The sequence below is a fragment of the Pholcus phalangioides genome, unplaced genomic scaffold (genome assembly GCF_987345545.1).
Source record: "Pholcus phalangioides strain wild (caught in Gottingen) unplaced genomic scaffold, Ppha-v1.0 ptg000042l_1, whole genome shotgun sequence".
Taxonomy (NCBI): Eukaryota; Metazoa; Arthropoda; class Arachnida; order Araneae; family Pholcidae; genus Pholcus; species Pholcus phalangioides.
In genome coordinates this window covers 12,098,941-12,122,681 of record NW_028301628.1, presented here as the reverse complement: position 1 = coordinate 12,122,681, position 23,741 = coordinate 12,098,941, and the positions used below count along the sequence as shown (strand labels likewise).

The window sequence follows — 23,741 nt, the reverse complement described above, 5'->3', positions numbered from 1 at the left end:
TTTGAGAGGTGGAAACTCCAGCACCGGTGGCATTGATTAGGACGCTCAATAAATTTACGCGGCCGAAATATCAAGAGCCATAATTTTATTTCCGGCGGAATGTTCCTACCAAGAATCGTAACCAGAACAGTTTGTAAGGGAATTCTTTCTTTTATAAATCTTCGAATACCGATGACCTGCAACCCCTCAGATTGCAGCTCTTCCGCAATTTCCGCTACTGCAATATCACACGGAATATTTAGTAGAAATTTGGCGGTAATCGAATCCTTCAGAAGGACCGATTTAACTGGAATATTCAAAATATTTTCTATTTTTACAATCTCTTTCGCAGTGTGAATATTTTCCGTAGAAATTAACAATTCCCCCGTGCGCATGAATCGAATCTCCGAGATGTGTTCAGGATCTGAGATCTTTGTGCAAATATCCTTTTTCAGGCTTAACGGCCTGGATCTGGGAATAATTTCTGTTCCCGAAAACTTGAAAGTTAGCAAAATTGGAGGGGACTCACTAAAATCGTCCATGATGTTTTCATCAGTTAACGGCTCATTCCAATTATGAATAGTTGACGAGACTTTGTCTGCACTGCCCGCTGGCTGTGTATCCATTAGAACTGCCATAACTGCACTTTTGAAGGAGACAAGCTAGACTCCGGGAACGGGCAAGGCCCTAACCAAGAGCCATGGCCTAGTGAACTTCACTTCAGGAAATTAAATATACTACTGAAAATTCACCAAATAGAGAAAACTGTACTTAAAGGGGTAAAAGCTAATAATAAAAAAAAAATAAGTAAATGGTAAGGCACAAAAGCAGAACGAGAAGGGCGTAACACCAAACCACGCGTTCCCGACAAGAAATGATATAATCATTCGACTTACTAAGCCAAAGTTTGGCGATAATCAGTGATGGTAACCTCTTCCAGCAAAATTTCCCTTTTGACTAGGGTGACCATACGTCCCGTATTTCCCGGGACAGTCCCGGTATTTTCTGTATTTTTGGTCGTCCCGACTTTTTCGCAAAAGTGTCCCGGTTTTTCCCGTATTTTACACGACGCTTACTTGAATTTTTATTCTTTATTGAAGTCAAAGATTGAAATTATTTTTCAACTAATAAACTATATTATGATAATTACAACTATAAATGAGAATATTTATCTCCCACATTTGTCTCGGTGAACGTTTTTTTCGTGAAATTCATTTTAATCCACTGCAATTTGCAGTAACGTTTCATTTCCCGCCATTGTGATTTTACCGTAATTTTAACAATATTTGGCAACTTTACTCGGTTTTGGCGATAATTGGCGATGTCCCGTATTTGGAATCTCAATGTCCCGTATTTCTCTCGAAGAAATATGGTCAGCCTACTTTTGACTAAATTTTTCCCACGAGTTACCATCACTGGCGATAATCATGGAGGAAAGAATAACTTTCTTCTTTCCTCCATGGATGATAATGTTCATTGGCGCTGTAAGCCAGACGAGTCCCAACAGTAGTTTTTGAACTTTTCACCTTTAATTTTGATGACCATATTAACTTTTTTTTTAATTGGAGATTTGTTAAATGACCACACGTCCTGTATTTCCCGGGACAGTCCCAGTATTTTTTGTTTTTCTGGTCGTCTCGACTTTTTTGGAAAAGTGTCCCAGTTTTTCCCGTTTATTATACGAAGCCTACTTAAATTTTTATTCTTTATTGAAGTCAAAGATTAAAATTATTTTTTTCAACTCATAAATTATATTGTGATAATTACAACTGTAAATAAGAATGTTAATTTCTCACATTTGTCTTGATGAACGTTTTTTTTCGTGGAATTCATTTTAATCTACAGTAATTTACAGTAATGATTTATTACCCGCCACATTGTAACTTTACCCTAATTTCACCAATATTTGGCATTTTTGTTTACTTTCGACGTCATTTTTGGCGATGTCCCGTATTTGGAATCCCAGTTTCCCGTACCTCTGAATAATTATTTTATGGAATATATTTTTAATTTATTTGACCGTTAAACTAGAAGAAAAAGCACAATAATTGATAATTAACTCTCCGCGATGTAAGTGCAACCAGCCTTTTGTGAATATTAATAAATACATCATTTTCACTATCATCACCATCATAACTATGTTACTATAGTGATATAGATATCTTGTTTTGTTTATGGATGTCCTCGGCAGCTACAGTCATGTGAAATACTGAAGTTGAAGCTGTTTTGTTTGCATTTTTTCATTTGAAAGTGAATAAAAAAAACGCCTCTTATTACGGTAAACAAATTTTCAAATCACACAAATGATTGTTTGATCTTTACAGTAAGTATTTGCTGAAGGTTTCTTTTAAATCTTGTGAAATAGTCGTTATTAACTTTTTTCATTTCGCAAAGGATAGAAATTATGCGGGTCGGGTTAAAAGTACGTAATATAGTGAAAATTCAATATAACGATACTTTCTATAACAATAATCACCAATATAACGATATTAATCTCAAGTCCCAATACATTTTTCATTTGGTTACAGTAAAACCTCTCTTTTGTGGACTTCGGTGGGACAAAAAATTCATCCGTTAAAGAGAGGTGACCGTAAATCAAGTGCTTGAAAAAGCATAGTTTTATTATATATGGGGAAATTTTTATTTCGCCATAAAAGAGGGGTGATTGCATCAGAGGGATGTCTATTAAGAGGAGTTACACTGTATATTCTATCAGTAATGGTAAATCCTTTATAACGATAAGTTTCTTTGGTTCCACAAATATTGTTATACACAAGTTGCACTGTTATTTATTTTCGTATTCACTCAGAAAGGTATTTACGGGGGAGCATTGTGGGAAGTTCGGATATGCTGATAATTTGAGTGGTTAGCGCTTCACAATATGCACCTGTTGCCATAACAGTAATAATGAGAATAATTGTCTGTTGCCATCTTATAAATAGTAAAAATGAGAATAATTGATAACCTTTCTGAACCGAAGGAAGTAAAACATCTGAAGCAATTTGATGGACCACTTGTGTCCCATATTACCCATATTACGGGACATTCATTGTACTTGTAGTTCCAAATTGTTTTATACATCTGTTCCGTTTTTTAATGATGCTATTTGGATTTATAAATCTTTTGGGATTTAGAATTACGTGCAAGCATGTGAATGATCAATAAGAGTGACCTAGAGAGTGAAGCACCAGGTCAGTGAGCTATGAAAAAAGTGACCTAGATAGCAACCAAAAAAGTGACCTACAGAGCACCAGGTCAGTGAGCAACTAAAGGAAAAAGTTTGTAGAGAGCAACAAAAAAAGTAATCCAGAGAGCGCGAAGGACCATGTTGGTGAGCAACCAAAAGAGTAATGAAAGACAGTTTGTGCTTTAGTTTTAGACCCACAAGTGGTATGCATATCCCATAGCTAGCTTGCAGGCTAAAAAAATTGTAAACTCTTGCCCGTATAATGAATGATTAATCAAATTGATTTTGCTCTTTCAAAGTTTTGATAAAAGTTCTCAATTTGTTTACCATAATTCTGTGGTGTTTGGTCAGAACATGATGACTCCAAAGTCACATTTTTGAGCTATAAGCATTTTCATTGTCATTTAAAAATCAAAAATAAGGCATACACTCAAATACAAATGAAAATATCATACATCAGCATGTTGTTTAGCCGTACGCATGTATTCGTGCATTTATCTCACTTCTAATTAGTTATAATTAGCAAGACTTACTTTTAGATCAAAAAGCCATATTTTGGAGGTATCGTGTTCTGACTAAACACCACAGAATTTTCCCATCCCGAAAGAAACATTGTATGGTTTCCATAATCACAGCTTTTATTTTTTTTTATATTCACAGAATGTGTGAAGTCCACATTATTGGGCAAGTCATTGGCGCCTCAGAATTTCCATTCAGGAACCTCTTCTGCAAATGGGGTGTTCACTCAGGTACTTTTTTTTCACACTTGTTTAATTTATTTCACCAACATGAAAATTACAATATCCAGGGGTGGGAACTCTGCGCCAATTGCGCCGCACTGCGCCAAAATTAACATCTTGTGCCATGCTGCTCCAATAGTGTATTTTCATATTTTTCTGCACCAAATAGCGAATTTTCCTTCATTATGCCCGGAATATCAGAAAGGACGGCAAAAAATTTTTGTTCCTGCTTGCCGCAAAACGATTCTTTCCGAGAAGAGCGTTTTATTCCACTGTACTTAAACTATCGCCTCATTTAATATATCGGGGTTTCGCGATGGAAAGCTAAACCCCCCCCCCCCCCCCCCCCCCCGATAATATCTGTGATCAAGCAACTGAAGATGGCTTGCAATGGTCTTTCAGCTTTAAAGTGCAAATGCGAGTCAGTTTCCACTTTCAAAAAAAAAAAAAAAAAGTTGCCACTGGAAGCAGCAGAAATTACTATAGTCGACCATCATTGCGTCAAATCCCAATGTTTTGTGAAAAAAAATTTCATCCCGGGAGTAAAAAGCGCATGTCCGCACTTTTACGAATGCTAATAATTCAGAAACTTTGCCGAATAACGAGCGTTAAATCGCCAATATTGCCAAATAACGAGTGTCGGATTGCCAAATAATGTGTCAGATCACCGATCACACCAAATAATGAGTGTTGAATCACCAAACATCGTGTTGATTCTTCCAAAATTCTCTCCCATTTTGCAACAATTTCTTTCTGAGTATAGAAAAATTAAAAACTTCTAGAAAATTTTTAGCCCATTTGAAGTGCTGCTGTTCCAGACAGCAAATAGTGCTCTCAGTAAGCAAAAATCATCTTAAATAGACTGGTGTGAAAAATTTTATGCACAAGATAACCAGATTATAGATTAAGATAATAAATGCTAATAAAAAATAGCCAGACTATATTCTACTGAACCTCCTACCTCTCCAATACACAATTACTGATCTATAGATCTACTACATAAAAGAGAAATTTTCCCAGACTCCCCTGGGCTTACTCTGATTGGAGGATAATGAGTGGTCACATAATTGCTAATTTACATATACTGATGGCACTTTCTAAAAATGTATATGTACCAATTATCTCTTCAAACAAACTCAAATTAAACAAATATTATAACTTGGTAATTACACAAATTATAAACATAAATATAATATATACTTCATTTGAGAAAAAATACATGAATATATAATTATTCCAATCTAACAAAACAAGGCGTCAAAAGCCTGCAACACCAAAAACAAAAAACAAGCTGATGAAAAGATGTTTGATAACAAAAGACAGCAGTTGTTTTATTTCGAAAAGGGGTGAGGGTTAACGAAAATATTCTTGCTAAAATTTTGCTACTCCAATTTATAAATATCTGCTCCAAATCCTATATTTTGCTGCTCCAAAACTGCTCAGAATCCTGAATTTTCTGCTCCAAAACTGCTCAGAATCCTGAATTTTGCTGTTCCGAAATGGACTTAGTCACTTCCCACCCCTGAATATCTGAAAAAGTCTTTTCGACTAGGATGGCATTGTTTTTAGGTATCTTCACATCGTTGTATCAATACTACAACTATAGGCCTATAACTTTATTTTAGATGTTTGAGAAAAACATGTTTAAACACTGAATGAAGTGTATAGTTAACATTATATATATATATATCACATAGAAACGAACAATAATGACTTCACTTAGACTTGTGTTACAGATTTCCTATTTGTAGCATATTAAAGTGCATGTGTCATTTTTTTTGTATTTACAAAAGAATAATAAATTTTTGAGTTATCAAATTGTGGTATCAAGTATGTTGAGTTATCAAGTATTGAAACGAAAATATATCTAGGCAAGCTATAATCAGGGCTCCCACTTGTCCTACTTTTGTAAAATGTCCTACTATCTAGTTTTTGTCCTACTTTTTTACCAAATCCTATCAGCAAAGTGCATGTAATTGATTTTAATTGAGGAGGGAATCACAGATAGCTTATATTGCCAAACATTACAAATGTTTTAGATTGCAATTAAGGACTTTGCCAAAGCAGAAATTGTATCATTTTTAAGGTTATTTGGTGGGGGGGGGGGGATATGTTGGCCATTTGGTTTATTAATTTTTCATGTGCTTAGTTTGAGAGTTCAACAAATAGAGTAGTCATTAAAAACTTCTGTCTTGATGGAAAAAATAATTTTGTATTTACTACTTCATGGTCTTGGACAATAACTATCTTGTAACATTCATCATTCAAAATTAAGGTCCACATTTTGTGTATAGGTGAAACAACAGTTTTCATTACAAAGCAGTTGGATACATAGGCCTACTCTAGGTTTGTAGCATTCAATTGTCTTCTGTATTTTTAGGGCATGCAGAGGCATAAACAGTATGTACAATGTTCAAAATACAGCTAGAAATGAAAATGCTTCATTTGTCAAAAACGATTACACTGGCATTGAACAGTAAAACATAAACAAGTCCCTTTAAAAAAGGATGGAAAACGCAGTAAAACCATCCAGCTCACCTTGACTTATTTACATCAGATTGGGAAATTTATGCTGTGTTAAAGTGGTCTCCAAAAGAGCCTCATTCTTAAAAAACTTACATTTACACAAACTTAATTTGCTGTGCATTGTCGAAGAGAGTTAGAAGACTGATCTGTGGAAGAAAGAATGTAATTTACATTGTGAGGAGAGACAGAAAAGAACTATCTGTGGTTGCTAGTACCCCAGTTTGGACAAAAATTGCTTTTGATGCAGTCATTTTGCTTTGGCGTGAGCTAATCTTACAAGATACTGAAATAATTCTATGAAAAAAAATTAATTTTTTAAAAAATTTAAAGAAAAATTTTTAGAGATTTTTTTATTATGCTATGATTATGTTGTCTAAGAAGGATAACCTCCCCCATCCTACTTTTTAGTCCTACCTTTTCTAATTTTTTGAGTGGGAGCCCTGTATAATAAATTCAAGAGAATGAGAAATTAAGGATATAGTAGTGCACGTGCGAAACTTTTTATATAAATTATAAATAGGTCCATTTGTATTATATAATGATTTCCTAAGCAGATATAAATTATTTACTAATTATGTGCATAGCAATATTCATCATTTCAGTTTTATTTTAAAATATTTCTAATTTCAACATAACGATTTGTGCAGGAAATGGATGGAAACTCCTAGAAGGGTTGAAAGAAGGACAAACACAAATGGACAATCCTTTGGATGATGATAAAGCATACTGGTATCATCCTATCGATATACATTATGCGACAAAAGGAATACAAGGTAGTGAATGACATTAAAATGATTCTTTATTATACTACTTCAGAGTAGAAGATCTACTGTTGATCCCCCATACAGTATATATTCAAATTACCATTAACTTGTTATACAAGTGTTTCGCACGACAAGCAAAAATTTGAATCTAATTGTGACTTGATAAACAAATCATGTATCTTGATATTAATAGTAGTATGTATACTAAAACCTCCTATATGAGGCTTGGTCTAAAAAGGTCTGTACCATTCACATTGTCTCTTGAGTTTCACATGATCACAAGTAAGCCAACAGTTCGCTTACCATGGGCAAGGTCATCTTAACAAGTTCGGGGGACAAATCCAAGCATTTTTTATTTTCGTGAAAGACCAAATTTTAAAATATATATATATGTGTTGTATGGATGTTTATGGAAACCTTGAAATGTTTCGCGGACTCTTTGGCTTGAGTCCTTTCCCAGATTTAGTAAGCCCATTTGTTAACCCTTTAAGCATTTTTTTTAAATTTTACTGATTCACATTATAATTGACACAATGGAATCACTAAACCCTCTGTAAAATGTCACACCTTTTCAAGAATATTTTTTTATAATTTTGCACATGTGATACAGGTAGTACCTTTTGCAGGTGATAGCAGTAGATAGTATATAGTACCTTCTCCTCTGAGAACAATAAACAGAGGAAGAAAAATACTCTGGCCTCTTCCCTGCTATATATACTGTATGCATATTCCTATACTGTGATGAAGGGAAGGGTAAAACACTGTTTCTCTCCTTCTGTTAACAAGGGAAACATGTTTATGAAAAAAGATTTTATGGAGTTCTCTGGGCTCAGCATTGTTGAAATAAGAGGATTTTAAGAAGTCGAGATATCTCATAATTGCCAAATACTAGATAATAATTTATCTCATCATTGTTGCTGAGAGGATTAATATGTCACTGACTGTGAGAGTGGTATTCATAGCACAAGTTCATCAAGATTGTCTCACATCCTCTTGTTCTGTGTTAATATAACGTCTTTTTTATATATGTATGTACACAGAAAACCTCCTATATTTGAAACAAAGGAGGCTTAACCCATTTCAGACATGAATAAAATAAAGCTGTTTAAATTGAAGCTAGAATATTAAGCTGAAGATTATTCAAAGCTGATTTATACTTTGGTTAGCAAAGCTATCTTCTGTTTTGCATGACGTTATTCCTTTTAATTGAAAAAAAGCGTGTTTGTACATCGTGCCCCGTATGGGTCACGGATAGCATGTGTAACCTTTATCCTTAAAAGAAAAAAGAGCATTTAGAGAGTATAAAAGTGGATGAGGTGACCTGTCATTGTTTACTGATAAAAGAAGGGCATTGTAGAAAGCGATAAGAAAGTAAAAAGGAAGTTGAATCTAGGTTGGCAGATAACATTGGCTCCGACCCAAAATCATTTTTAGGTACGGCAATAATGGATGTAAGAGGACAGTTGCACGACGTTAATGTAGGGACGGACCTCCCTCTCGATAGGACAGTGTAGGGTAGGAGCAATGTAGGTAGTATAGTGCTTTCAATAACGTTTCGCGTTGGTTTTTAATAGAGAATATGATATTCAATGTATGGATGTTGCATAGAGAAATAAAATCTTCAACGATATTCAAGTGGAAGATGTGGAGGTCCTAAATCTTCTAAAAAATGTATGTACGAGCAAAGCACCAGGACCAGATATCTATCTCAGGATCCTCAGGGAATGTGCTAATGAATTGTTGGGGCCACAGTCGCACAGATTTACAGGAGTAGTGTTGCTGAGGGTACCGTCCCAAGGGACTGGAAGTTTGCTAATGTTGTTCCGATATTTAAAAAGGCTAGTAGAGAAGCTGTGTCCAATTATCGTCCAGTGAGTCTGACAAGCTCCCTCTCCAAAATGTTGAAAATTATCAAAAAGCAATTGGTGAAATGGCTAGACGAGAATAGCGTATTGTCGGATAATCTGCATGGGTTCAGGAAGGGGAAGTCATGTGTAACTAACCTCCTTTGCTTCTATGATCATGTGACTAAGGCTTTGAGTAAGGGCAATGATGTAAATGTTGTTTACCTTAAGCGTTTACACAAAATTGGGGTTGGGGGCAACTTGCTGAATTGGATAGAATTGTGGGTGAGAGATACATCACAACGGGTTATGGTGAACGAGGAATTCTCTGGACTGGCATCACTAGTGGAGTTCCTCAAGGAAGTGTCCTGAGCTCTATACTTTTTTCACTTTTTATTGATAAACTCGATCAGGGTATTGATGAAATTGTTAGCGAATTCGCAGATGATATGAAGCTATTAGGGGTAGTTGGGAATCAAAGCGATAGGGAGTTGCTCCAGATCAACTTAAACAGGACTGTACAGTATGGGCAAATGAATGGAGCATGACGTTCGGCATTGACAAGTGCATGGTCGCTCATTTTGGTTCGAACAACCCATAGTTCTTTTATGAGTTGAATGGTGTCGCTATCCCAGATGCAACTAGGGTCACCAATTTGGGAATTCTCATTGCGATTTAGGTTTTCTGAACATCGTTCAGCCGTGGTAAAAAAATTGAATAGAATGCTCAATTTTATTTTCAAAAAGGTGTCTTTGCCCGTTCTCCTCCGCTTTTCAGAAGCTTAGTTCGTCCTGGATGCTGTAAGGTTTTGGAAACCATACCTACGGAGGGATATAGACTTGGTTGATGGGGTGCAGAGAAGAGCTACACGTGTCCTCGTTGGCACATGCGGCTTGAGTTATGAAGAAAGACTTCATTTTTTGAATACTTACATTGGATGAACGCAGGTGTCGGGGAGATATGATCGAAGTGTTCAAAATTTTAAACTTGATGGATAGGATGGACCATAATTTATTAATTCGCCATTGATCGACTGATTTACAATGACATCAGTATCGATTGGTAAGGGACAATTCTAGATTATGGTGTCGCAGGGAATTTTTCCCTAATAGGGTTGTTAATAAATGAAATTGCTTACCCCCGGAAATAGTAAATTCTAACACAATTGACACGTTTAAAAAGAAATACGGGGGTAAATCAAGATGCTATCCATACTTAGAACAAGACAACTATAAGTAGTCTTTATAATTTTTATGTGTATATATATATATATATATTGTTTATAATTTTTTTGATTGCATTTGTAATTGGGCGCTGTATTTTAGTAATATATGACACCCATACTTGTTATGGGCATCTTTTTCTCAGCCATCTCGTTGGACATTTTGCCTGTTGTGGCCTTGTGTATTTGTATTTGGTTAAATGATTGCACATGCTCTCCGCCCCCTTCCCCCACATCTTCATGGGAAAAGCTAACAGGACTCTAACCTGGGAACTCATAAGAAATCTTGTTTTTTTAATTATGCATTCACTAAAAGGGGATCCAGCCTAGGGGATTTCCTTCAGGATCTAGAGGCCCTTAATAGGACTTACTGATAACATTTGTTGTGACCAGGGCCCAGATGTTGATGACGTTTGTTTGTTTGTTTTGCATTTTTCTGGGGTTTTTTCACTCTTGCGGTATAAAAAATGTGTGTGAATTTCTTGATAAATGAAAAAAAAAAGTTTTTTGGCTTCTTAACCATAGGCATACATAGGATTTTCTCAGGTGATGGGGGTTCATTTGTGTTATATATATGTTATATTTATATGTATGACTTGGCAACAGCGCACAGCGCGAGCTTCAATGAGCGCGCGCCGTTCGATTGCTGTGGGATTCGAGTTCTAGCGACCATGGCGGTCGGTTGTGTTTCTCCGTAGCTATTGTACTAATGTTGGAATAAAGCGTATTTATGCTATTGTGTAATTCTGAATGCTCCTTCCTTCAGTCTGACTCTTATAAATGTCTAGTGAGAGACATTTCAGTGGCGACGAGTACGGGATCTAACGTCAGTCTGCAGGAGTTGAAAATCATCGTCTCGGCAGGACGGGAACAAGATAGAAGCAAGCGCTAGCGAGGTAGGCTTAGTTTCTTCAAGCGATTTCCTCATACGCTCCGGATGGCAGGTTTCGGTATAATCGGCGAATTCGACCGCGCGAAAGAACCGTTTTCGGAGTATGCCGAGCGATTGTATCAATATTTTGTTGCGAATGAAGTTACGGATGATGTCCGCAGACGTGCGATATTCCTATCGCTGGTGGGTGCGCCGACGTATGGCTTGATAAGGAGTCTGGTGTCTCCAGCCTTACCCACGGATCGAACGCTAGCAGAACTGATAGACGTTCTCAGGAATCATTTTGAACCGGCTCCGTCGGAGATCGTAGAGCGGTTCAAATTCAACTGTCGCTGTAGGAAGCCGGGAGAGTCTGTGCCAACCTTCATAGCCGAACTTCGAACTCTCGCCAGGTTTTGCAGTTATGGGCGTACTTTAGCGGAAATGCTACGAGATCGGCTCGTGTGTGGGATAAATGATGACGCTATTCAGAGAAGGCTGTTGGCGGAAAGAGATCTGTCTTTCGATCGGGCGTCAGAGATCGCGATGTCGATGGAAGCGGCCTCGAAAAACGCCTCTAACCTGCGTGGTGACAACACGTCTCCAGTGGAAGTGCTGTTTGTAAAGCAGACGCAAGCGAAGCAGCAACGGAAAAGTTCCAGAGGTCATCACCCGTCACAAGCCAAGGTTATATTTTCCTGCTATTCTTGTGGTGCAAGTGGACACAAGTCCTCAACTTGCAAGTTTGCCAAGAGTACGTGCTATTCATGCGGGAAGACGGAACACTTAGCCAGAGTATGCAAGTCAGTGAAGAACAAATGGAGTGTTGGAGTCAAAGGCCAAGGACGTTGTGCGAACAGAGTGAATCAAGTCGACCAGCTGGATAACTCGTCTCCGGCGTTCGATGTGTTGACGTTGAACTCGATGTCTGATTTCCCACCACCTTGTACCGTGCAAGTCGTGATTGAAGGGCTACCTATGGTAATGCAGGTGGACACGGGAGCACCTTTTTCGGTGATGCCTTATTCGATGTTCAAGAAGCACCGATGTCGATTTCCACCTTTGAAAGACACTCGTATAAAGCTTAGATCTTTTACAAGGCATAGTCTGAAGATAGTGGGCGCGATGGATGTTTCTGTGAAGTACGAATCCAAATGTGAAATGCTTCCGATCCTGGTGGTGGATCAGTGTTCCTTGATCTTGATGGGACGAAACTGGATCCGCGAACTAGGGGTATTGTGCACCATTGATCCGGCTATCTCTACAAACGCGATCCAGGTTGACGTGAAATCTTCGTCACGGTACTTGCAGGCCGTCTTGGATGAACATCAAGAACTGTTTTCGGGGGGCCTCGGGAAGTTGAAAAAAGTGAAGGTTCGTCTGAAAAGAAAAGACTGTGCTTCACCGAAATTCTTCAAAGCTCGCCCCGTGCCTTACGCTTATAAGAAGAAGGTAGAAGAAGAAATAAGTAGACTTTTGGATTTAGGAGTTTTGGAACGAGTGTCGTCATCGGAATGGGCGACACCTGTAGTACCAGTCCTGAAGGCGAACGGTAGGATCCGACTGTGTGGTGACTTTAAGCTCACCGTCAACGTTGCTACAGATCTCGAGAGGTATCCGTTACCCAAGGTCGAGGATTTGTTTGCTAGTCTTTCAGGAGGAGTGACTTTTTCAAAGATCGACTTATCGGATGCGTACTGTCAATTGGAACTGGATGAAGCTTCCAGGGACTTATTGGTAATTAACACTCATAAAGGTTTGTTCAGGTACACGAGACTGCCTTTTGGGGTAGCGTCAGCTCCATCAATTTTTCAGAGAGAAATGGACAAGCTCTTGCAAGGGCATGAAAATGCGTTGTGCTACCTAGACGACTTGCTGATAACAGGCAGCTCTGTTTCGGATCATTTAAGGAATCTGAGGAAAGTGTTGTGTACTTTGCAGGAAGCTGGTATCAAGCTACATCCCTCGAAGTGCTCGTTCATGCAGACGTCAGTAGAATATCTGGGGCATAGAATCGATGCAGAAGGACTACATCCAGTGCAAACGAAATTGGAAGCCATTGAGAAAGCTCCTGAGCCAAAGAATGCGGATGAACTGAGGTCTTTCATAGGTTTGCTGACTTATTATGCAAAATTCCTTCCAAATATGTCCTCTATGCTAGCACCATTGTATAAGTTGTTGAATAAGAACTCATGTTGGAAATGGACTGAGCAGGAGAGGAAGTCCTTCCAAGAAGCAAAGAGAAGATTGTCTACGTCTTCGTTGCTGGTCCACTTCGATGGAAGTAAGGAAGTGCGTCTCGAGTGTGACGCTAGTCCGTACGGAGTAGGAGCTGTGTTGTCTCATTCTTCAGATGTGGGCGATCGTCCTATTGCTTTTGCGTCTAGATCCCTGACGAAAGCGGAAAGGAACTACAGCCAAATCGAAAGAGAAGCCTTGTCGTTGGTCTTCGGGGTTACACGGTATCGGAAATATCTTCTTGGAAGAACATTCACTTTGGTAACCGATCATCAGCCCCTAGTGAGCCTGTTTTCTGAGACTAAACCAGTGGCTCCAATGGCTGCTTCTCGCATTCAGCGATGGGCGCTTGTACTATCAGGGTACTCGTACAACATTGTGTATCGGAAAGGATCTTCTCATGCTAATGCTGATGCTTTCAGTAGGCTACCTGTGCTGACAAGTGTGACTGATTCTCCAACGCCTGCTGATGTAATATTATTGCTGGAATCTATGGATGATGGTGCGGTAACCAGATTTCATTTCCAAAAGGAGTTAGATGCTGATCCTGTTCTGTTGAAAGTGAAGAGATACATAGCACAAGGCTGGCCCAGGCGTGTAACGGCTGAAATTCGTCCTTTCTGGCTCTGCCGAACTGACTTGTCAATGGAAAACGGTATTATTATTCGTGCGAATAGAATATATGTGCCACCAAAGTACAGGAAGTACGTGCTGTCGGAGCTTCATGGGGGTCACCAAGGTATGGGTGCTCTCAAAGCCTTGGCTAGACAGTCTGTGTGGTGGCCGAATATTGATAAGGACATTGAGGACTTGGTACGTTCGTGCATCGATTGTCAAGTCGAAGCTTCCGTTGCTCCATCAAACTTGGCACCATGGCCTTCCACAACGGAGCCTTGGAGCAGAATTCATATCGACCATGCAGGCCCGTTTGATAACCACATCGTTTTGTTAGTAGTGGATGCTGCCACTAAGTGGTTGGAAGCAATTCCGGTGTCTTCGACATCGTCAGCTGCTACGGTCGCTGCATTACGATCCCTCTTCACGAGATTCGGACTGCCCAGGACAATCGTCAGTGATAACGCAACATCGTTCACTAGTCAGGAGTTCTCGGATTTCCTTCGTAGGAACGGAGTCATCCATGTCCGAGCTGCGCAGTATCACCCGCAGTCAAATGGGTTGGCTGAAAGAGCGGTGCGCTCCATGAAGGATGCGTTGAGGAAAATTAAGGGCGGCTCCTTCCAAGAAAGGCTTGACAGATTTCTGTTTCACTATCGAAGGACACCTGTCTCCTCAACTAGTCAACAGAGATGACGATACAGAGGTACGGCGATGTTCAACAGAGTCATGAGAAGCAGGTTGGACCTGTTGAAACCGGACCAACATCTGGCGACGGATCCCGATTTCAAACCAAAGTTTGCACCTGAGGATAAGGTATGGTGCAGAAACTACGCAAGTGGCCCAAGGTGGATGCCAGGAACGGTCTCCGCTTCAAGGGGTAGGGTCATGTCGGAAGTGAGTACTCCTTCGGGTCACGTGGTTCGGCATCGGGACCAATTGCGTCAACGGCGTTCGGTGTCACCTTCGCGTTCAGCTGGTTCCGAGGTATCCCAGCAGCCCAATAAATCAGAGGGGCCGATCAGACGGAGAATACCGAGTCCATCATAAATGAACCAACGAAGGCAAGGAATCCTCAAGCTGTTGATTCATCACCTCATCTGAGGCGATCGCAACGTCGCAGGCGACCACCTGAAAGACTAGGTGTGTAGTGAGTTGCGTTACTAAACTCGTGCATTGTAGTGCAGACTTTCTTTTAGAAGGGAAGGTGTTATATATATGTTATATTTATATGTATGACTTGGCAACAGCGCACAGCGCGAGCTTCAATGAGCGCGCGCCGTTCGATTGCTGTGGGATTCGAGTTCTAGCGACCATGGCGGTAGGTTGTGTTTCTCCGTAGCTATTGTACTAATGTTGGAATAAAGCGTATTTATGCTATTGTGTAATTCTGAATGCTCCTTCAGTCTGACTCTTATAAATGTCTAGTGAGAGACATTTCAATTTGTTAGTTTTTTACTGCAAAAATGCTACCCACCTCAGTGAGCCAGTGTTCCTAACCAAGATTCATGAATTATAATTTGTTTATTAGAAAAAATGTTTTGTGTATGTGTGCTCTTATTTTGTCAGAATAGTGCTTGTTTCATATTGTAGCTGCCCTCTGGCTTCCATATTTTCAAGTGAAGATGGATTTACGAACATAATCGGGTTTTTCAAGAACTTTATTTTGATGACATTTCCCCCCCCCCCCCTCTAATTTTAAGGGCTTTTTTTTTCAGTTTCGACACAATTTTTAAGGATTTTTTAGGGCAATATTTTAATTTAAAATACACTTTGGGTGCTGGAAAATTTATGGTGGAACCGTTCAACAAACATTTCATGACATGATACCAAATACAAGAATCACCCGAATTGAGATTTTTATAAAACTGTAGAAGTGCATTCACTTAACTCTGTGTTCAAGATAAAAAATTATTTTGATTATTCCAGATATGAGAAGTTCTACTGTATTTGCAAGTCTCCTCTCACACTAAACCAAGAAAGTTTCAAATCAATCAATTTTTGTTTTTCTCTCACCAGGATGGCCTAAATTTTATTTCCAAGTATGGCATCAAGATGACTATGGAAGAAATGAGTTTTGCAGCTACGGATTCATTCATTTGCCAACATCAGCTGGGTTCCATAAACTTGAATGTGTTACTTGGTCTCCAGTGGGGTCATTTCAAGATCGTATATACAGATATTTCTTGGGTGGCGGAATGCAGCTACAGAGATTGGCTGATGTATACGAAGGTCTCGATAGATTCAAGCTTCATACTGAAGCAATGGGGAAAGTTCATCTAGAGGTATATGTTATGTTAAGAAATTTTGCCAAGTACGGTGTTGTGACAAAATGATGCCGAAAAAAAACCTCAAAAAACAATTGAATGTTGTATTTTATTTTGATGATTTTTAACATCAAAAACAAGCTATTATACATATTTAAAAAAATATATAACAGTACCTATAATTATAATGGTTTAAGCCTTTTTTACATACCAAAAAAGAAAAAAAAAGAATAAGTATTTGGAATAAAAAATATATTCATCACAAATTTTCAGGTGTATAAAAATAGCTATTCAAAAGCAAAACTATTTAATATGCATTTCATATCTATATATTTACATGCAGGTGCTTGAAGTTCAATGTGTATTGAGCTTCTATCATTCATTTAAATGAAAATCCATTTTGACTAAAAGTTTTTTTTAATACAGACTTTACATCAACGGGAATCGATTATACAGAAAAGTTTACTGAACTGAAAAGATATTTTTATATATCACTGTGTATATATATATATATATATTTTTGCTACAGACAATTTCAGATGTACAACATTTTTAAGCGGGATTTGACAAATTAAAAAAAAAATTTAGGAACCAGCCAAAACTTCTTAGCCAAGCATATTCTCTTTCGGAAAAACAATCCAAAATAAAATTTTTCTTTCTCGACCCTTTCTAGTAGTTGATAACTAATTTCCAGTAGACAAATTCTGAAAATATTTTGTCATTAGACTGAAATTTAGAAATAGGAAATTCCCCGGGAAAAAAACATGGAAAATTTTAGGTGCCGACACCAATTTTTTATCTGGGAGTTGTCAAGCCTTGCTTAAAAAATGAGGTTCTCACTTATCGTGAAGTGCTATATAATTTAAAAAGGTATAAATAATGGATATACAGAGCAAAGCCTCATTCAACCCATCTTTATCAATCATTCTCTACTAAATAATGCCTGCTTTCTTAGTGATAATTTTCTCTTTTGATAATGACGGAATTGTAACCTACAAAACATACAGGAATTTTGATTCACTGATGGGTTCAGTCCCTATTAAATAAGAGGATAAAGAGGTTTTAATGCATCACTTCCATAATGAATTATCATTAAACGATCTTGACTCCATTTCTTTAATCTGTGGTAATTCACAGTAATACTGAGCAGTTCAGAAAATAATGTTTCTAGAACTTTTTTAGCATTTATTTTTTCTAGACGGTAGTAAATGGTACCAATTTAAATCTTGTATATAACTCAGAATCATTTCTATGTTGATTTTTTTTATATGCAGTATTGCTATAAGATATATATTTATCAGCAACAAAGCAATATTATTTTAGAGTTTTGTTAAGTGTAGAATGTCTAGTATTTAATCACATAAATACAAAAAAACAGCTTCATTGTACAAAAGAAAAGACACAATAAGAAAAAAATGTTTCACAGTACAATCTAAATATTTAATTTGGGTGAAAAAGGTCTATTACAAAGCGCCTGAAATTCATCAAATTTTATGTTATGACAGTTGATGTAACATATTTTATTCATTACTTCATCAAAGCAAGAGAGAAAATGATACATGTTTCGTTTTGGAAATGGATTCTTCAACATGAACAAATCATTGACACACGCAAAATATCTATTTGCATATAATGTTAAAGCCTTTCAAAATGAAAAAAACAATCTTTTCTATAAGAAGCTGAAGTTACTCAAAAGTCAGTTTTTGGTCTTTTTTATTTTTCTCGATTACACAGACCGATCACAGAATATGCAGACACTGATTATAGGTACATATATATGAATGCATCAAGTTCATAACATTTAAATGACCATTCATCGAAGAAATATTTATCCAATTGTTATCATCATAAAAAACAGACATTTTTCTTGCTTATAGCATCTAAGCAATACTAGTATATAATAAAAAAAATATTTCATAAGTTCTAATGATGCTTGTAAGAACTCAAAACTATATTTTTAGGCCTTCGGCTTCAAATAGGGACAAGTCTTATGGTCCTTAATATCTAGGCTATCATGGCATTCACTAAAAAAGGAAAAAAAAAGATTATTGCATCTTAATTGAAGTATCATGGCCATTAGCAATAATTTCTGACTTATTCCAGAAACTTACTCATAATTAAATCACACATACAAAGAAGGCTTTTGTGAAAATTCATAGTTTTCAGGCTTTTTCTTCCAATGTGACAAAAAGTTTTATCTTTCAAGTTTTGTTCGCATGGGTGGCAAACATTTTCAAAATTGCTGTTACGTAAAATTTCTTGAAAATGTTCGCCACCCAAGTGATTGAAATGCTGGAAGAAAAACTTTCTGTCACGTCAGCCAAAAAACCCCCAAAAACTATTAACTTTACATTATATAACATACAGTCAGATCTCTCTAAGTGGGTACCAGATGAGAGAGCAAAATAGTAAGTAAACAATTTTTTGTAGTTCTGTCTGGATTCAAATGCACTCCATATACAATGTGATTCAACACTCATCGGCAATGAGTGGTAGAAGCAAAGGCGGATTTAATAGCAAAAAAGTTTTCAAAAATTCAGAAGTTTGGCCCTGGGCCCAAACTTCTGAAGGGCCTAGCCAAACCCCAACTTTACAACTTAGGGGGGGGGGGGGGCAATATTTTTTTCTGCATCTGAGGCCTCGATCAACCTTAATCCAGGTCTCTGGGTAGAACCCATCTAAACAAGCAATTTTTGTCATACAGTATAAGTGGGAAACCGCTTGTGCACAGATACACAGATGCTGGTTAAACGTTCAAAATTTTTTAAATGTGTGTCTTGTCTGAAGACACTCCTGGTACAGTTTTTTTGGCTTCAAGAGCATTCTGGTGTGTAGCACCATACATGAAATGTATGTCTACCTTTTCATTACTTGTGAAACCACTTATACCTTCTGTGATCCATGATAGAAATGAATGACGATAAGTATCAAATCCAGCACCTTATGCATTTAATGACAATGCTGTCTGGTGGTTCACAACTGGTGTTATGTGACGAAAATTGCTTGTTTAAATGTGTTATTATTGTTTAGATGCTATCACTCTTCTTAAAGTTTTTCCCATGAATTCTGAACCACTCTATATAGATTCAATAACATTGCATAAATGGGTACTAAAAATTTTCATATTAGTTTTCTTCTCCACCTATTCCTAGGTATTCTTATGTTTTACAGATATTTTTGAAGAAACATTTGAGCTAACAGCTGACGGATAACATTCTTTGTCCATAAAATCTTTTGAAATGACAACAAATTCTGAATATCCCTAACAAATATATGTCATGTAGCAATTCTACAATTCTAACAATTCTGGCTTTAGAAGGATCATTTTCTTCCATTACAATTCTGATGGCATTGTCAATGTCTTTAAGAAACTACCCATTTCCATTCAAAGCTGTCAGATGGGCTTAACGACAATGCTTCTAAAATTTAATTATTTTGTTTTCCATTTTGAGAAGGTAAGCTCTTTACTTCCATTTGATAGTAAGCTCTCTGATGAGTAAAATTTGAACGTTTCATCTACATCCTCAAATCCTACAGATTTTCATTTTAAATTCATTAAAATCAAACTCCAGTACGAATTCCAGAGTTTGCGATTTTTTAAAGTTAACTTTTCAAAGTTGTGTTATAGAAAAAACACATAAGAAGAGATTGCATTAAGTGAGGAACATTTGTGATTGAAATTTTATAAACAATTTCTACATAATATAGGAAATGACCACGTTATAATTTAGTCATGGCAACCCATGGCATTGTGACAAAAGTATATGAATCATTGGTCTAATGAATTAAAAAATACGCCAAACTGATATTAACAGTTTTTTTACTAAGGGAGAAATACCTGAAGCACTTCAAGCAGTAAAGATCTGAATCACAGCCAAAGCATCGAATTTTAGCATCTTCTGAGCATATAACACACCAGGGAAACTCTTCATTTTCTTCCTGCAAAAAATCATCAAAATTTGTTATTATATCTTGTTTGCGTGTGATTATGTCAATCGATGTCATCAGACATTTACAATGTTTATAAATGAAGAATGCAGATAGTAACCAAAATGAAATTAGCTCACTATATGTAACAGAAGAAATATACATTTCAAAACAATTAGGGGGATATGCAGCTTTTCAATGAAAAATTCGTTTTTTTAAAAGAACATTCTAATTGCTAAAATATTGAGTATTTGCATCTTACAAAATCATAAATTGAAGTTTCATAAATTTTTTGGTGGAAAAACCGAAACAGGGTCATGTTGTACAATGATGTGAAAAGCCCCTTTTTCACATGTCTCATACGTGCTCAATGTGATCCATGTCTGTTTTAGATCTACTTTACCGCATACCAACCCTGGTCATATATCGTCATACGACAATTTCCAACCAGTGGAGTTGGGTGGAAAATGAAGGCGCCATCTATTGGTGGTTGCCCCAGGCTTGGTAGGCAAAGAACGTGTTTCTGATGTTCTTGTCCAGATTTGAACCCATGTGCCTCGAGCCATGCCACGAGCATCTTACCACTGTGCCACTCAGGCGCAATTGTTTTAAACCTGGTACTCAAACATCAGGCTTCGACCTGATCTGGAAGAGGCTCGATGCCAGTCTGCGAAACCTGTACGCCAAGAAAGTCAACTGTGGAAAGTTCAAACACATTTGGAAGGCTTCAGCGAGAGACCATAGTCATTGAGTCTCTGAAAAAGTGCTCTCAGAAGATGGTGCTCCTCAGGTGATGACAATGCAACGAGAATATCATCAACAAAAGCATACATGAATGGAAGATCTCGCAACACTTCATCGATAAAAATTTGGAAAATAGATACCACATTGCACAGACCAAAAGCCATTCGTGTATACTTGAAGAGACCAAACGGTGTTGTGATGGCAGTTTTGTGTATGTGGTCGGGAAAAATTGGAAAAATATTTTTCCTGAAAAGTTCCGCAGTGAAGTCTTAAATGTTCGGGATGCTGTATTTGTCCTTGATGGTAGGAGCGTTTAGGGCTCTATAATCTCCCACTGGTCGCCAATCCAAAAATTTTTTCTTCAGGACCATGTGTAGAGTAGAAGAAAAACTGCTCTTAGAAGGTTGAATGTGGCAGAGATTTAGCATTTCTTGAAAAGCTGATTTGGGGCTAGTTTCATTTTAGATGGATCCAGCCTGCGAGCTTTAGCAGAAACTAGTGCACCAAAAGTTTCTATTTAATGCATGATATTGTGCTTAATGGGCTGATCGGGAACGTGGTGGTTTTGTGATATCAGGAAATTTGAGTAGTAATTTGTGATATATGCTATCTTCCGACACCACTTTAACAGAGTGAAGATCCACGCTATTTAAATGTCCCAAAACGTCCAATTTGGCATTTAAATCAACTAATTTTCTACTCCTAAGATCGGGTAATAAGTTGAAATAATGAAGAAAGTCAGCTCCAATGATCGCACATGACACATCACAAATGAAAAACGGTTTCCTAAGGCCTACATTTGAGGTGAGTAATTTCCGGCTTTACACTTTAATTCTGGTGCCGTTTACAGCTTGGAGATTTTGAATCGCTGATAATTTGTAATTATTTTTTGTTGCCGGTACTAGAGAACAGTCACTACTAGTATCAACGAGAAAGCAAATGTTTGTTTTAAGATCACAAATGAATAGGCGAAGAGAACTACCCTGGCCAATGTCGTTTCCCTGGTAGGAGCATGGCTTCATACACTTCCTCACGTTGGAACGGAGCTTGCAATGATACCAACATATGTCAGAAATACTTGCGGGACTTTTCTGTCAGAAAAAGGACTGGTTTTGATCATGAGAATGACTCCTGGCTCGCCTCAAAACAGCAACTTCTTGCTGCAGTTGTTGCATTTCCTCCATCATTTGGGAATTCAAGGATGGCACTAGCTTCATACACTTCCTCACGTTGGAACGGAGCTTGCAATGATACCAACATATGTCAGAAACACTTGCGGGACTTTTCTGTCAGAAAAAGGACTGGTTTTGATCATGAGAACGGCTCCTGGCTCGCCTCAAAACAGCAACTTCTTGCTGCAGTTGTTGTATTTCCTCTATCATTTGGGAATTCAAGGATGGCACTAGCTCGAGGGATCGATGGCTTCGTAACCTCTTTGATTTTGATTGGCGTAGACTCCAGGATGCGACCCGCGACTTCAGCTGCTTTCTGTGGTGTGAGTGGTTGTATGGCAACTAGAATTAAAGTAACATTTGGCACAGGGTTGGGTTTTTGACATGAGACATGACAAGCATCAAAAACAGGTTTAAACTGTCAAAAACCATCAAAAACCTGAATGAATGCTTTTTGATAATGTTTTGAACGCAATAGGTATATAACATGATGAAAAACTTACTTTTTGTATATTACAATGTTTTATTTTTAAACATTAATTTATTACAATAATTAAAACAAAATATTAATTATAATTTGCAATTCTGAATTTTTCAACATAAAAGTCTAGAACATATAAAATATAGTTTTGTGGTTCATTTTATCTAAGCTACTGATTACCTGTGTTCAATTTGCTAAGCAGAATAGAGCTGCTTATTCAAAATATGTATGATACATCACAGAGAGAGAGATATGTATGATACATCAAAATATGTAGGCATCACAGAGTTAGGTTTTAGACTTCAGAAACTATAAATCAGTATTAAAACAGTAAAAACTTATTGTCAATGTTGTCAAATAGTTTTTTAACCTGATAGATATGCTAAATAAAAAAACACTTACTATTATGTAGATTAAAGGGTTTTACATTTGGAATTATAATTACTGAGAATCTGTTTTGATATTTTAAATTTTCTTGATCTGCCCAAAATTTTATTTCATGTAAAAATTCTCACACAGAATCTGTTAATACACTAATTAACTCTTTTTTTTTTTTTTTTTTTTCATCTAAAAATTTCTTAGAGCTGAGAGTATATAAATTCACAGTTTTTAAGAGTATTTTCAACCAAAGCAAAGCCGACGGGACTTGATACGCAAAGCATTTGTTTTGCACATTTAAAATTAAATACAGCTTCAATTGGAAAACCATTGCATTATAAATAGTAGTAAATATACCATATCATAGTGAAAAAGTAAGAATAACTAAGTTTGAATGAGGTAAGTTACAGGAGTTTCTTAAGCTTCATTGCCAAATTAAATTATATTTTAGTTCTACAATTTAGTATTTTGATCGCTAGATATATTTCAATGTTATACACAATAAGAGTATCTCAGTGATTACCCAGATAATTTAATAATAACAGAAATCAACATTACATATATGATGTAATAAACTTTTTTAAGCACTTATCTATTGTACAAAGAGTACAGCAGATGGTTTATATCAATGCATGCATATATAAGCAGTTGAAGAAATTTTGGAAGGACAAGAATCCTCTTGAATCAGAGAATGTCAAATCATTTCATAGTTTTTCCTTCAGTGTTTATGCTATGCTTTATTCAAATTGTATATTTTATAAGAAAAAAAACCATATATATTTTTGT

The 23,741-nt window shown here is 37.0% G+C and overlaps 2 protein-coding genes across 3 annotated transcripts in view; one reads left to right on the top strand and one right to left on the bottom strand.

The window, feature by feature from the left end:
• The first annotated feature begins 1,897 nt into the window (after window positions 1–1,897).
• On the top strand, window positions 1,898–16,348 carry B9d2 (B9 domain-containing protein 2). 2 transcript variants are annotated; one of them, XM_089254712.1, is made up of 4 exons: window positions 1,898–2,302; window positions 3,827–3,915; window positions 7,080–7,205; window positions 16,006–16,348. In XM_089254712.1, the coding sequence occupies exons 2-4, from the start codon at window positions 3,828–3,830 to the stop codon at window positions 16,320–16,322; spliced, it is 531 nt and encodes a 176-aa protein (XP_089110838.1). In that variant the 5' UTR covers window positions 1,898–2,302; window position 3,827; the 3' UTR covers window positions 16,323–16,348. The 2 variants fall into 2 exon arrangements, with proteins under 2 accessions (XP_089110838.1, XP_089110839.1); XM_089254713.1 differs by having other exon boundaries at window positions 2,126–2,257.
• Window positions 16,344–23,741, bottom strand: part of LOC149064481 (abscission/NoCut checkpoint regulator) — a 27,460-nt gene continuing 20,062 nt past the window's right edge. Inside the window, exons 11-12 of the mRNA XM_089254711.1 lie at window positions 20,092–20,192; window positions 16,344–18,277 (exon numbers count right to left, since the gene is read on the bottom strand). Of these exons, the coding sequence (XP_089110837.1) occupies window positions 18,211–18,277; window positions 20,092–20,192 (168 nt within the window). The 3' untranslated portion in view covers window positions 16,344–18,210. The remainder of the gene's footprint in view (window positions 18,278–20,091; window positions 20,193–23,741) is intronic.

What these genes read in the sequence shown, in the direction of transcription:
- B9d2 (XM_089254712.1), top strand. Translation starts at nt 3,828, where the DNA reads ATGTGTGAAGTCCACATTATTGGGCAAGTCATTGGCGCCTCAGAATTT. An exon ending in CAAATGGGGTGTTCACTCAG is followed by an intron (nt 3,916 to 7,079) that starts GTACTTTTTTTT and finishes CGATTTGTGCAG; the next exon opens with GAAATGGATGGAAACTCCTA. An exon ending in TGCGACAAAAGGAATACAAG is followed by an intron (nt 7,206 to 16,005) that starts GTAGTGAATGAC and finishes TTCTCTCACCAG; the next exon opens with GATGGCCTAAATTTTATTTC.